Source organism: Solenopsis invicta, chromosome 4 (genome assembly GCF_016802725.1).
Source record: "Solenopsis invicta isolate M01_SB chromosome 4, UNIL_Sinv_3.0, whole genome shotgun sequence".
Lineage (NCBI taxonomy): Eukaryota > Metazoa > Arthropoda > Insecta > Hymenoptera > Formicidae > Solenopsis > Solenopsis invicta.
In genome coordinates this window covers 9654581-9667934 of record NC_052667.1, presented here as the reverse complement: position 1 = coordinate 9667934, position 13354 = coordinate 9654581, and the positions used below count along the sequence as shown (strand labels likewise).

The window sequence follows — 13354 nt, the reverse complement described above, 5'->3', positions numbered from 1 at the left end:
AATAAAAGTTATTTACAATTGATAAATGTAGCTATTATTGAAAAAAAAGAAAATTGGCACTGCGAGGTTTCGAATACCTCTCTTCACACAGTCGCCGAAGACAAAATGGAAGGTGTACACCTTAGTCTCTTCGATCACCGCGCTTCATGCTTTAACCTGCCGCACAATAATACTTATCGCGCGGCAAATGTCAAACTTTACATGCAAATTTCTCTGAAACGTAGGTCCATGCAGGCAAACGCTCTAACACTTTTTATACCCTCGATCCCCCCTTTCCTCCTCCCCTAGAATAAACTAAGGCTCATCTAATTCCGTGTTTTGCAGTTCGCGGCATCTCCTTGTCAGTTTAAAGTTACATTAAGATTAAAATAAGTTAAATAAAAAGTTAATTTTTAAAAGTATTATTTATATTAAATTAAGAAATTGTAATTTTAATTAGGAAGTTGTAATTTTTTAAGATTACTCAAAACAATTACAACAATAGTTAAATAAATTTAATTTTTTATTTGTAAATTAAATTTATATGAAATTACAAAGAAATATTGTTATATATATATATATATATATATATATATATATATATATATATATGGCAATGTATTTTTTTATAATTTTTTCTTTTATATAGATAATTTTTTTACTTAGAAAAAAAGATAATAAATTTAAATTTATATAATAAAATTTTAGAAATAACCAATTGAAATTAAAAATTAACTCATTTAAAATTAACTAAGTTAGTACGAATCATAAAATAGACAATGTAAAAACAAAGTTAAAAGTTATTAACGTTTTAACTTTATTATGTAACTTTTAATTTTTTAATCAATCACTATTCGTTCTAATTGAAATTAATTTTTTGCGTTTTTAAGGTTGGAAACGTCTTACAAGTAGTTCCTGCTGATTTCAATGGGGTGCAATCGGCTCGTCGGGAAATACCTGCTGTAGCCCCAACCCCACCTGTGCGATCAGGATCCAGTCAGGTGGTTCGCGTAGGTAACGTTCTTCAAGTAGTACCCACGTCATTAGATTGGAGCAGCAGCAGTAGTAGTGGCGGTGGTGGTGGCGGCGGTGGTAGTGGCAGTGGCAGTGGCAATGGTAGTGGTGGTAGCCAATCCACGTCTACAGATCAATCAAATGGGGTTTTATATTCCTCAGCGGCACACTCGCCCTCGGTGCCATCAGTTTCTATGTCCGTACCTGTCCCCGTCCCAGTTCCATTACCCGTGCCACCGGCTATGACAAATACTCTTGCCTCTGTCACGACTATGTCGCCTGTCGCTTCATTGCCGCTATCGTTACCAGTACCTGTTCCTCTGCCGGTTCCTATTTCTCCCGCGACAACGGCGACGTTTCCAAGGAACGAGATTCAACCACAAAGTATGTATACAAGTGTGTCACGTTCTTCTTATTATCATAAAGATCTCTTGACTCAACGAACAAATGTCTTTGTGTTGCAGAGATAGTTCAACCTGTGTACAATTACGAGGCTATACTTGAAACACGCCGTAAAGAGCGAGAAGAACGTAAACGGTTACGCGAGTTACGCAGGAAAGAAAGAGAACGTAAACGAATAGAACGAGTAAATCGACGAGCTTTGCGATTGCTGGAGAAGAGCAGTACGTCGCGACAGACGAGTGGAGTCTTATTAGATCACCGCAAGGGTTCAATTGTTGATCTTTCAGTCATAAAAGCATTGAAAGAGGGAGAAGAGCAAACTGAATCTCCATCAGCTAATCCCATGAAAGAGGATGAGGAGGTGGCAACACCTATTAAAGAAGAAGATGAAGATGCCGCCGCGGACGAAGAAGAAGATGATGATGACGATGAGGTTGAAGCTGAGGCGGAAGATGACGAGGAAGAGGAAGAGGAAGCGGAGGATGAAGATGAGGATGATGATGATGATGAGAAACCGTTACAAATAATTAACCAGCGGGTTGAAGCTGATGAAGCGATTATAATTGATGCGAATAAAGATCAGATGGAAATCGAAGCTAAGAAAGAATGGCCAGAGTTACCGCCTCCACCTTTAAAAGGCATTTTGGTTGTTCCAGGATTTAGGTTTGTTGAAATTTTATGCATATGTAGTTAGTGTTTTTGTTGATGTAATCTCTTAAAAATCTTACAGAATTTGTTTACATAATAATTGATATTTATTAAAAATTTTCATTCAACAAATCGTATTTTATACAGTCTTGAAAAAGAACTTGCAAGTTATCTCATTAAAATTTAATGTACTATATAGAAGGTAGACAAAATAATGTGAACACATAGGAAATGCATAGAGAAATGGGTAATATAATACTAGTTCTAAATTAAAAGATAAATAAAGTTAAAAAGTTAATTTTTAACTTAGTTAATTTCAAATAACTTTAACTCGTTGCTTTTAAAACACATAAACTTTAATTCATTAATTTTTTCTAAATTAACCCTTAAACACATTAGTGAATCTGGGAGACCCCTTATGAAATTTCGATCGCTTGCTGTGTGAAGACGAAATGAGATAGGAGGTTTAGACCAGGGTGTAAAAAAGTTTGAAATCTCCTCTTTTGATTGATATCGTTGATCAACTTTTTTGGTCAATTAGGTTTTGAACGACATGGCAGCAAAATTTTGTTGAGGTTAATGAATGGAACCCATATAATGTGTGAGTGTAATTTTTTTGTGAGTAATCTAATATTAAAAAAAAAAACATTTGAATAAGTCCGTTTGCATAAGTTACTCGCATATATTCTGTCTAAAGTTAGAATATTATACATATAATGCTGTAGAGAAGGGGGCTCTAGGCGGATTCCGAAATATATCATGAAACATGAATTTTTAATTTTAAATACCTTGAATTAACAAAAAATATCTCGTTTTCTTCTTGTTACATAATTATACTTTTTAATGAGAATGACAATGATATAATTTTTTTAAAAGTATGACATTAGCTTTAAAACGCCGTATTTTAAAGTCCTAAAAATTTTTTGTTGCAAAGATATGATTTTTTTTTTTTTTTTTTTTTTTAAGGAATATGTGGGTTTTTCAACAATTTTTTTATTTTTGCTTAGTTTTTCCTTTATAACATCATACGAAATTATTTTTCGACAATGCCGATTGTGCAGTCACATTTCTAAGATTCCGAAATTTTATTTAAAAAAAATATTGTTGAAAAATATTGATTTGAACCAAAATTAATAGCTTCTCAAAGTTGAAGGTCAACCAGACGAGAAATGTGTTTTAACGTAATTCTTCGGACCGAATGTGTTTAAGAGTTAAAAATTCATTGTAAAGTAAAACTCATTTTCACATAAAAAATAATACCATTTAGTTATTTCATATAAAATTAATTTATAAATAAAATATTAAATGAATTTATTCGATTCATGTCATCATTGTTATGAGTAATTTAATTCTTAAAAAAAATTACAACTAATTTAATGTAAATAATTGAAAATTAACTTTAAATCTTACTTAAGTTTAATTTTAACGTAACTTTTAAGTTATTAGTTTTTATTTATGTAATTTTTAATATAATTAAATTAATTTTATAAGTCATTAACTTTAATTTAATAAAAAAATATTATTTAAATTAAATTTAATAAAATTAGATCTACAAAGATTGCCTTTGAAGCAATGCTGCTATTTTTGTGACAATTATTGAGTATATATTTCATTAATCAGTACATAATATTTGAATGCACATACATTTCAATTCTAATTCGGGTCCTGCTTCGGGTGCATATTTTGATAAAATTCTTCCAATTTTTATTTTATCCCCGTTAAAGTGAGTATCAAATTAAATCATCGTGTAATTTAATTTATAGTCATTTTATAATTTATAAAGTGACTGTAAAAAGTAAACATACAGCACTTAAGGCTCCTGAGTACTCGTCGGGGCCATATTGAACTCGTGACGTCAGAAGTGAGAAATTGCATGAAATGACACGTAATTTTATCTAATGTGCTATTTGTAAATAAAGCCAATTTGGATAAAACAGACTAATCAGATGGCTTTAAAACACTTCTAAATATCGATCACGACTATTCTTTTTCCGCCTAACAGTCAGTAAATAGTCGTAAAACGCATGTAAAGTGAAGTTATTGAAACAGGAAAACACACGGTTAAATTAAAGTTTCTGACATGTTGTTTGTAAATAAAGACAATTTGAATAATACAGACTAATCAGATGGTTTTAAAACACTTTTAAATATCAAGACTATCCTTTTTTTGCCTAGCAGTCAGTAAATAGTCGTAAAAAGCACGTAAAGTGACGCCTATTCAGACATACGGATAGCTATTGAAAGGAGTGAAAAATGTGTTTTTATTTATAAAATTTGAAGAAATTTTACTCGCGCTCTATTTTTACGAATTTAAGGCTCCTGAGTACTCGCCGCGGCCATATTGAAGTCGTGACGTCAGAAGCGAGAAATTGCGTGAAATGACACGTAATTTTGTCCGACATGCCATTTGTAAATAAAGCCAATTTGGATAAAACAAACTAAGCAGATGACTTTAAAACACTTCTAAATATCGGTCACGACTATCCTTTTTCCGCCTAACAATCAGTAAATAGTTGTAAAAAGCATGTAAAGTGAAGCAATTGAAACAGGAAAACACATGGGCACATAATTTTGTCCGACGTGCCATTTCTAAATAATGCCAATTTGGATAAAACAGACTAATCAGATGGCTTTAAAACACTTCTAAATATCGGTCACGACTATCCTTTTTTCGCCTAGCAGTCAGTAAATAGTCGTAAAAAGCACGTAAAGTGACGTCTATTCAGACAGGAAAACACACGGATAGCTATTAAAAGGAGTGAAAAATGTACTTTTATGGATAAAATTCAAAGAAACTTTACTCGCGGTCCATTTTTACGAATTTGGTAAATACGAGACAAGTCATGTTTTTACAATGAAACACATAATAACAAAATGACATGCACGATAACATTTCATCGTCAATCTGTCACGTTTCACGTGTATTAGTTCTAATTTTGTCCGCGACGAAATGTCGCTACCGTCAACGCGGAGTTCTCGGCTGAGGAGTCAGGAGCCTTAATAAATACGAGACAAGTCATATTTTCACAATGAAACACATAATAACGAATGACATGCATGACAACATCTCATCGTCAATCTGTCATGTTTCACGTCTATTAGTTCTAATTCTGTCCGCGACAGAATGTTGCTACTGTCAACGCAGAGTTCTCAGCTGAGGAATCAGGAGCCTTAATTAAATAGTAAAGCATCAATAATTGGAATAAAAGTTAAAATTAGATTATCAAAATTAGATAAAACTATAAAACAACACGTAAATGAAAAGATCACTTTGCACATGGATATAGCACAGTGACGCAAAAAAACTCTGGAACGAAATCAGCAATTTTCTATAGTTTTTTGGCTATAATACGAATCTGCTGTTTAAATTTCATTACGTCACAATTTTGAGAAATTTGCAATTAAAGTTGCAAAAAAGGACTATTTTTATGTATTTTGTCATATTATATCTACGAAATGTGACGCGCTGGAGAAGTTTGATTGCAATCAAAATTAAATTATATTATGTAGTTCGAATTTTTAACCCTCAAAAAGAATTTTTGATGCCAGCTATGGTTAATAAGATATTTATGGTTAAATATGGGGTAAATTGCAGAAAGCTGTGAATTCGGTCATTGACAATTTACTAACTAGCTTTCAATTACATTTATTTCAACAACATGATTTAATTTTTATTGTTTATTTGGTATTTGTCAATTTTGATATCGGATTCGTATTCAGTATCATGAAAGACTTTTATACAGATCCAGACCAGAGGAATTATGGCGCTCGGGACAAAGGACCAAAAAATCCTCCCTCTCCTCCATTCTAGATTTCTCGATCGTGTTTGATCTTTACACTACTCGGGATAATGACGAGGCGTGCGTCGTGCCGGCGCACGCTACACAAACACGTACTATGTTTGTGCATGATACATGATAGCAAAACCATCACAAGACATCGATGTTATGGTGCCCCTTCAAAGATGGCGCCCTGAGTGACCGCCCCGTCCTTGTGCCAGCTATGCTTTTATACATACATTTTTGCAACAATTGGGAGATTTTTCAGTTTTGACATTTGTCATATTGAATCCGCTATTTTGAATCTGTCAACTTTGACATCAAATTTGTATTTAACACAACTTTAAATTGTTTGTTCTGGGTTTTGAAAAAGTCAGTTTATGCCACAGTGTAATTGGCCTTGTGTTGATGATTTGCGAAAAAAAGCCTCGCATATCGGATTATACATGCACTCCCTCTCTCCCTCCCTCCCACCCACCCACCCACCCACCCACCCACCCACCCACCCTCCTTCCCTCACTCATTCACACACTCACTCACTTACACACACACGTACGCACGCACACACACACACACGCACGCACGCACGCACAAACGCACACACGCACGCACGCGCGCGCACACGCACACACACACACACACGCACCCGTTGCCCTTTTTTTTACATTTAAAGGTTACGTTATTATCTGAAGCCAATTATTATAAAACGTAGATAAATTAGAGGACTCACATTCGGATTTTGTTAATTAGTTCATATAATAATAAATTGGATCGAGGAGTTCAGTATTTTGCAAATTGAGATCATTAGACTGGTCTTTTATATGCAACATTTTTGCTATTAATCTTTTATTAAGAGTTTCCCCTTTGTCTAAGATCATTATTTTTGCAATCAAATTTGTGTAAACTATTAATTTAGTGTTCAATGATAATCAATATCCGAGATCAATTTCTCTGATGTGGTTTCTGTGTTCTGAAATTATACTCTAGACTAATCTATCTGTCTGTTCTACATAAAGCGCTTTGCAATTTATACTCTATTCACTGAGAGAAATCGAACTGCTTGGATGAAAACTCGTTCACTTCACGCGGGCACCTACATGTCCCCTTCTCCCCTGCTCGCACAGGCCCGTACAGATTCGTAACGCTAATGCCAGTGAGTTCTGGCCTAGGCCCAATTATGCTGTATTTACATATACTACATGGGCTGAAAAGTCCCGGGATTTTTAATGAAAACAAACGTTTTTTGGGCAAAGTTATATTTATTCCTCAACATAGTTGCCTTCGAGTGCAATACACTTGGTATAGCGATTTTCTAACATTTCGATGCCCTTTCTGTAGTACGAAACGTCCAAGCCTTCGGTTTCCGCGATGACTTCCTCATTCGATGTGAATCTCTTTCCCTGAAGCCACCGCTTGAGTTTTGGGAACAGATAATAGTCGCTGGGGGCCAAGTCTGGAGAATACGGCGGGTGAGCAACCAATTCGAATCGTAATTGGTCCAATTTGACCATCGCTTTCAAGGACGTGTGTGATGGTGCGTTATCGTGATGGTACAGAACTTTTTTCTTTGCCATATGTGGCCGTTTTTTCTTTATTTTGTCGTTCAGTTTGTTCAATAACGCTGCATAATACTCTCCTGTAACTGGTCTTCCTTTCTGCAGGTAATCGATGAAAATTATGCCATGCGCATCCCAAAAAACGGAGGCCAAAACCTTCCCGGCCGAGCGTTGGTCTTTTGGCCGCTTTGGTCGGCTTTCGTGGCTTTTCAGCCACTCTGCAGACTGCTGATTGGACTCAGGCGTATGATAATGGATCCACGTTTCATCCATCGTCACAAAACGTCGAAAAAAGTCCGCTCGATTACGCTGCAGCAACGACAAACCGGCCGTTGAATCATCAACGCGTTGCTGTTTTTGGTCGATGGTCAGCAAACGCGGCACCCATCGCGCAGATAGCTTTTTCATTTCCAAAACATCATGCAAAATGTATCCCACCCGTTCTTTTGAGATGTCAACGGCCTCAGCTAACTCGCGCAACTTCACTTTACGATCACTCAAAACGATTCGATGCACTTTACGATTTCCAGATTCGTAGCCTTTTTTGGTCTTCCAGAGCGAGGTGCGTCTTCGGTGCTTGTACGACCATTTTAAATTTACGAAACCATCGATAAACTGTTGTTCTCGAAGGAGTAGATGCGGGATAATATTTCTTCAACCATTTCATTGATTGTTTAGGAGTTTTTCCCATCAAAAAACAATGTTTGATCAATATGCGATATTCCTGTTTTTCCATTTTTTTACGAAGGCGAAGATAACGACACTTAAACAACAGTAGCTTGTAAACGAATAAACGAAATGTCATGAAACTTCACACATAAATTAGTGACAGATGAACCTCTTGAAATAAATCATGTTCATTTTCTAGTGGCGCCACCTACTGAAAAATCCCGGAACTTTTCAGCCCATGTAGTATGATACTTACAATTAATAGTGCGCTTCGCTCTCTCCACTGTACTATCCATATGCGCAGGCCAATTTGGATTCTCTCAATGAATAGAGTGCATGTATACAATTAACCCTTAAACACATAAGAGGGTCTAAGAGACCCCATATGAAGTTTCGAATGCTTGCTGTGTGAAGACAGAATGAGATAGGAAGTTTGGGCTAGAACATAAAAAAAAGTTTGAAATCTCCTCTTTTGATTGATATGGTTGATCAACTTTTTTGGTCAACTAGAGTTCAAACGCCACGACAGCAAAGTTTTGTTATAGTCAATGCGATATGCCCCATATAGTGTGAGAGTGAAATTTTTTTGTGAGTTATCTTATGTAAAAAAAACTGGACAAAACACATTCAAACAAGTCCATTCGCGTATGTTACTCTGTCTAAAGTTAAAATACTATAGTGCTGTGAAAAAAAGGACTTCTGCGTAGGGTCCAAAATATATTATGAAACATATCAATTTTCAATTTTAGACACCTTGAGTTTATCAAAAATACATCATATTCGCCTTGTTACGTAAGTATATTTTTTAATAGAAATGGCAGTAACATATTTTTTTTGAAAGTATGACTTTAGCTTTAAAACACCGTGTTGTAAAATCTTTAAAAGTTTTTTGTTGCAAAGATATGATTTAAAAAAAGAAGTGGATTTTTAGACACCCAAAAATACCTCAAATTATTCTTATTCTATAATTATACTTTTTAAAAGGAATGACAATACCATAATTTTCTTTTGAAAGTATGACTCTTTAGTTTCAAAATGCCGTATTTGAAAGTCTTTAAAAGTTTTTTGTTGTGGAGATATGATTTTTTAAAGGAAAAATGGATTTTTGAATAATTTCTAATTTTTGTGCTTAATGGTTTTTCTTTTATAAGTTAATAATAAATCATTTTGTGGCAATGCCGATTATGCAGTTCTGAGATTCTGAACTTGCATGTGAAGAAATAGATTGTTGATTGGAACCAAAGTTATAACTTCTTAAAGTTGAAAAAGTCTCTGAGGCCCAAAAATGTGTTCACGTATTTTATGGGATCAGTGTGTTTAATGGTTAAGTTTATAAATCACATTTTTAAGTGATAATATTGTATCTTTTTGTGTTTTTATAAGCTGAGTTTATAATTTTAAATCTACCGTTCGGGTTTGCATGTAATTTTGTAATATGTTTGGCTGATGAAGGCTCAGTATAGCCGAAATGTATCGATTGTTAATTTTGATATGATCTAATTGAAGTTTTTTTGTTACATCTATTATTTGGCGTATCGTAAATTTGATCCGTTTTTCTATATTATTGTGTTTGATAACAATACGAGCGTTTCAAGTTTATTACCATTTATTTATTTTTCTGAACTAGATTTAAATTAGGAATTTTTCTACTAAATGTTTAAATTTGTTAACCATGCTTTACATAAACAAAATTGTGAAATATTTTTTCTCCTTTTTTGCTTTACACACAATTAAAATGGAAGTTTATACATTTTGATTATTAATCAGATGGAATTTTATAGATAACCTTTGTTTGATCGTTGAAAATATCAAGAGGTAACCATTGTCTAATAATATGGCTAGATATTTCCCATGAAAAATATTTCTCATAAATTTGGTCTATGTTCTTTTAGTTTTATTTTTAACATTCTTTTAGTTTGTCTAAAGCTAATTTAAAGTACGATCCTTAAAAAACATAACACAGCGATCATATAATAGAGTTTGATCACTTATTTAAAATGGATCGAATTACTGGACAATTAAAAATATCTTGATGTCTAGCCAAATTATTATAAAAGAATCATTTAAAAAATGATTCACAAAAAGGAACAGGAGAATGAATTAAAATAATTGAATTTAAATAATGATACCGAACTATTAGCTGACTGTTATTTAAATATTCTTGACAAACTTATTGGGGAAAAAAATGAAAACAGATTATATGTTTATTATTTACACCTTCAAAACATGTATATTACTTCAAAAGAAATATGTGTTGTATCACTTTTTATTTTTGTAATTCAAAATTTAAAAAAGAAGCGGTCAAATTACAACCAATAATTAGATGATAGTTTCTTTTTAAAACAACGTTTATTCTTTTTTAATATTACATTAGTATGTTTCGATTATACTTAAGTCTTCACTAGCTAAGTAGAAATAATTGACAATTATTTTAAATATATATTAATTAACAAATTTATAGCATAATATTATGTCTAGAGTTAGTAAAAGCCTTTATCAACATGGGGAAATACTTAAACTTTTAACAACAAAGTCAGTATTGTCATGTATGAGTTTGTCTGTGGTTTGTCCAGATGTGAAAATACTGATAACAATTCATCGGTCAGTGGCAAGAATTTCGTTCGATTCAAGTGAAGAATATAGAATTCTGTTAGAGTTAAAAACCAAATCATTCCATCTAGGATAAACTTAGTAAATCAATTTATTTGGTTTAGCCTAGATGTACGTTTATCAATTCATACATTTTATTTAAATATTATGTTAATCTGAAAAAAAGCAGAAAAATATTTAATTTTTCTGAAAAATATTCCGATTTGTTAAAGAATAATTTTCTGTAAATGTTATAAAATTTGTATAGAAATTCTGAAAAATTGTGAAAATTCTGAGAAAAATTTTCACTATGGAAGTACTGTATTCATATTGCCTAGCTGCTGTATCTAGCTTACACTAAGTATCGAATGAATTTTTTTTCCAGGAGAGACGCGGTTCCTAATGGTAACTTAGATGATTTATTGGACGATATTACGGTTAAAGACGGTAGCGACAAAGATGAAGAGATAGTTAAAAATAATGAGTGCGACAAAGACGCGGGGTCTGATGTTACATTCGATAAGTCAAATTCGACGAAACCGAAAAAGACAAAGAAGACCAAAAAGTCAGTTCAGTTTGCTGACGGTGTAAAACCTGGTGAGGGAACCAGTCCTAGCGGCGGCGAAGGTGATATGCCTTCGCCACCTCCTCCTCAGGGAATTGGTTTCCGTGAAGGATTCAGCGATTTGAGGAGGGAGAAAATGTACAGCTCCAGAAAGAGAAAACAAGAAAAGAGGACGAGACCGCAAAAGGCAAAGAAAAAAGTCAAGGTATGCGATTATACTGAATAAAAGAATAATTTATTGTTCCCCTTACAGTAAATAGCTTCTTATTATTTATCTGTATTGTGTTACTGTAAAATATACATACACATACGCACACGCAGTCTTCGAGATTTTATAGGAAAATTTGATTTTGAAAATTTCGTATAAACGTGGATCGAAAAATGCTTCCTTAAAAAGTTAGCGTTCAAAAACCTCTGAAATTACGGTTGTTTTATACAAATATACAAAGAAAAGTGTGCATTTATTATTTATATTTACAAGACAAAAGTTACAGAGAATTAAATTATATTTTAAATGATATCAAAATGATCGCAGTACGTCCCATAGGTTTAAGATAATCAGTTTCAAATATAGAAAAGTGTTTTTTGGCTATCTAATAGTAATTTTTTAAAAATACTTTTTATTTTTACTGGGTTGTATTCAAAAACATCAGATGTATCTAGATTATTTTATCCTTATTCAATATTCGATAAACATCTCTAATGTTTCTGATGAACGCAGCCCTTTTATGACCTTAATTTTTGATGTGTTTATCTTGCTTATTGATTAAAAAATTACTTTTTTGTATTGTTTACTTGTACTCATGTTATCTAGGAATTGCTTAACGTGTAATTATCGCATAGAATATTCTATGATTAACAGGGAATCAGCCTTTGAATTAGTATGTAGGCGAAGGGAGATGAAGTGGGGATAGCTCTGTATAGCACACGATGTGTGTATGTATGAGTTTCCTTCAAAACTGATTATCTTGAAATCTATAGAACGTACTATAATGATTTTGATCTCATTTGAAGGATACTTTAATTCTCTATAACTTTTGTTTAGTTTATATGCAGGGTGTCTGAAAATTTAATGATTAAACTCTCGTACAAAGATAAAATGGATCAAATTGAATTGAAAAATTCTGTACCATTTTCTGATTTTCGTAATAATTAACGAGTTATTAATTTATAAAGATATAGATTTTTCACATAAAGTCGAATTCGCCCAATCTACCACCAACTATAAGTGTGCGATCAGGAGACGTCTCGGGAAAGACTAGTTGGAAGGTCCGGATGGTCCGACTAGTCAGAGGCGAAAAGCGCAGCTTTCTCACATCTTTCGGTTTATATACTTCAGTGCTTGCAACGATCTGCACATTTCGAGTCGATTTCTGAAGCGACGCCCACTGCTTTCCCCACTACTGCTCGGCAGAGCACCTGCGGCGTATTCGCGAGCTCGATCTTCGAGCGGCGAGCGGTAGTGTATGAAGGAGTGGGCTTCAGAAATCGACCCGAAATGTGCAGATCGTTGCAAGCACGGATATACTTTGATCCCGAGACGTTGGAAAGGTTCGAGTCTTCTTGTGGATCAGCATCCCTGCCACTCAGAATCGGTTTGGCGAGGCGTGAGCCGCAGTCAGAGCGTACCGGTTTCGGTGACCTCGCGTGCGTGAGATTGTGTGGCACGATGGCATCGGCGGAGTACGCCCGTACTTGGGGCGACGGTTTTCTACGCGTACGGAGCGCCGTTCTGGGCGTTTTGCTATAAAAATAATTTTAAACAAGTCCTTTGTATTTTTAATTGTGTAAAAGTTAAAAGATAATTCGTTCTTAAAGTACCTTAAATATTTCTCATTATTTTTAATCACTGTTCCACAGTAGAGCAATTTTTCATTATTTGAGGAATTACTTAATTAGTAAACTATTCTTTAGGTTTACATACTACTTAACTATCATGTACAACTGTGCAATATGTAGAATAATATATCACTCGTTCAGCTCGCGCATAGCATTTTACTATTTTTTTTTTTAAATGGATTTAGGCGATTTATTTATTTAGTATATCAAAAAAGAAATTAATATTTATTTTATTATCTTTTCATATTTTAAGCAATACACTACGGAAGAGTAGACTAATATTCATAATTGATTCTTATATTTATGACTGTCTT

General features: G+C 33.7%; 1 protein-coding gene across 4 annotated transcripts in view; it reads left to right on the top strand.

Annotated features, from left to right (window-relative positions):
• LOC105198112 (trichohyalin) overlaps positions 1-13354 on the top strand; it is an 81221-nt gene that overhangs the window by 63714 nt on the left and 4153 nt on the right. For 2 of the 4 annotated variants that reach the window (XM_026140949.2, XM_026140950.2), the window contains exons 16-18: positions 870-1377; positions 1458-2058; positions 11022-11406. In XM_026140949.2, coding sequence (XP_025996734.1) covers positions 870-1377; positions 1458-2058; positions 11022-11406 — 1494 coding nt within the window. Of the gene's footprint in view, positions 1-869; positions 1378-1457; positions 2059-7160; positions 7621-11021; positions 11407-13354 lie in introns of those variants that run through there. The other 2 variants (XR_005574596.1, XM_039448392.1) reach the window with 2 other exon arrangements.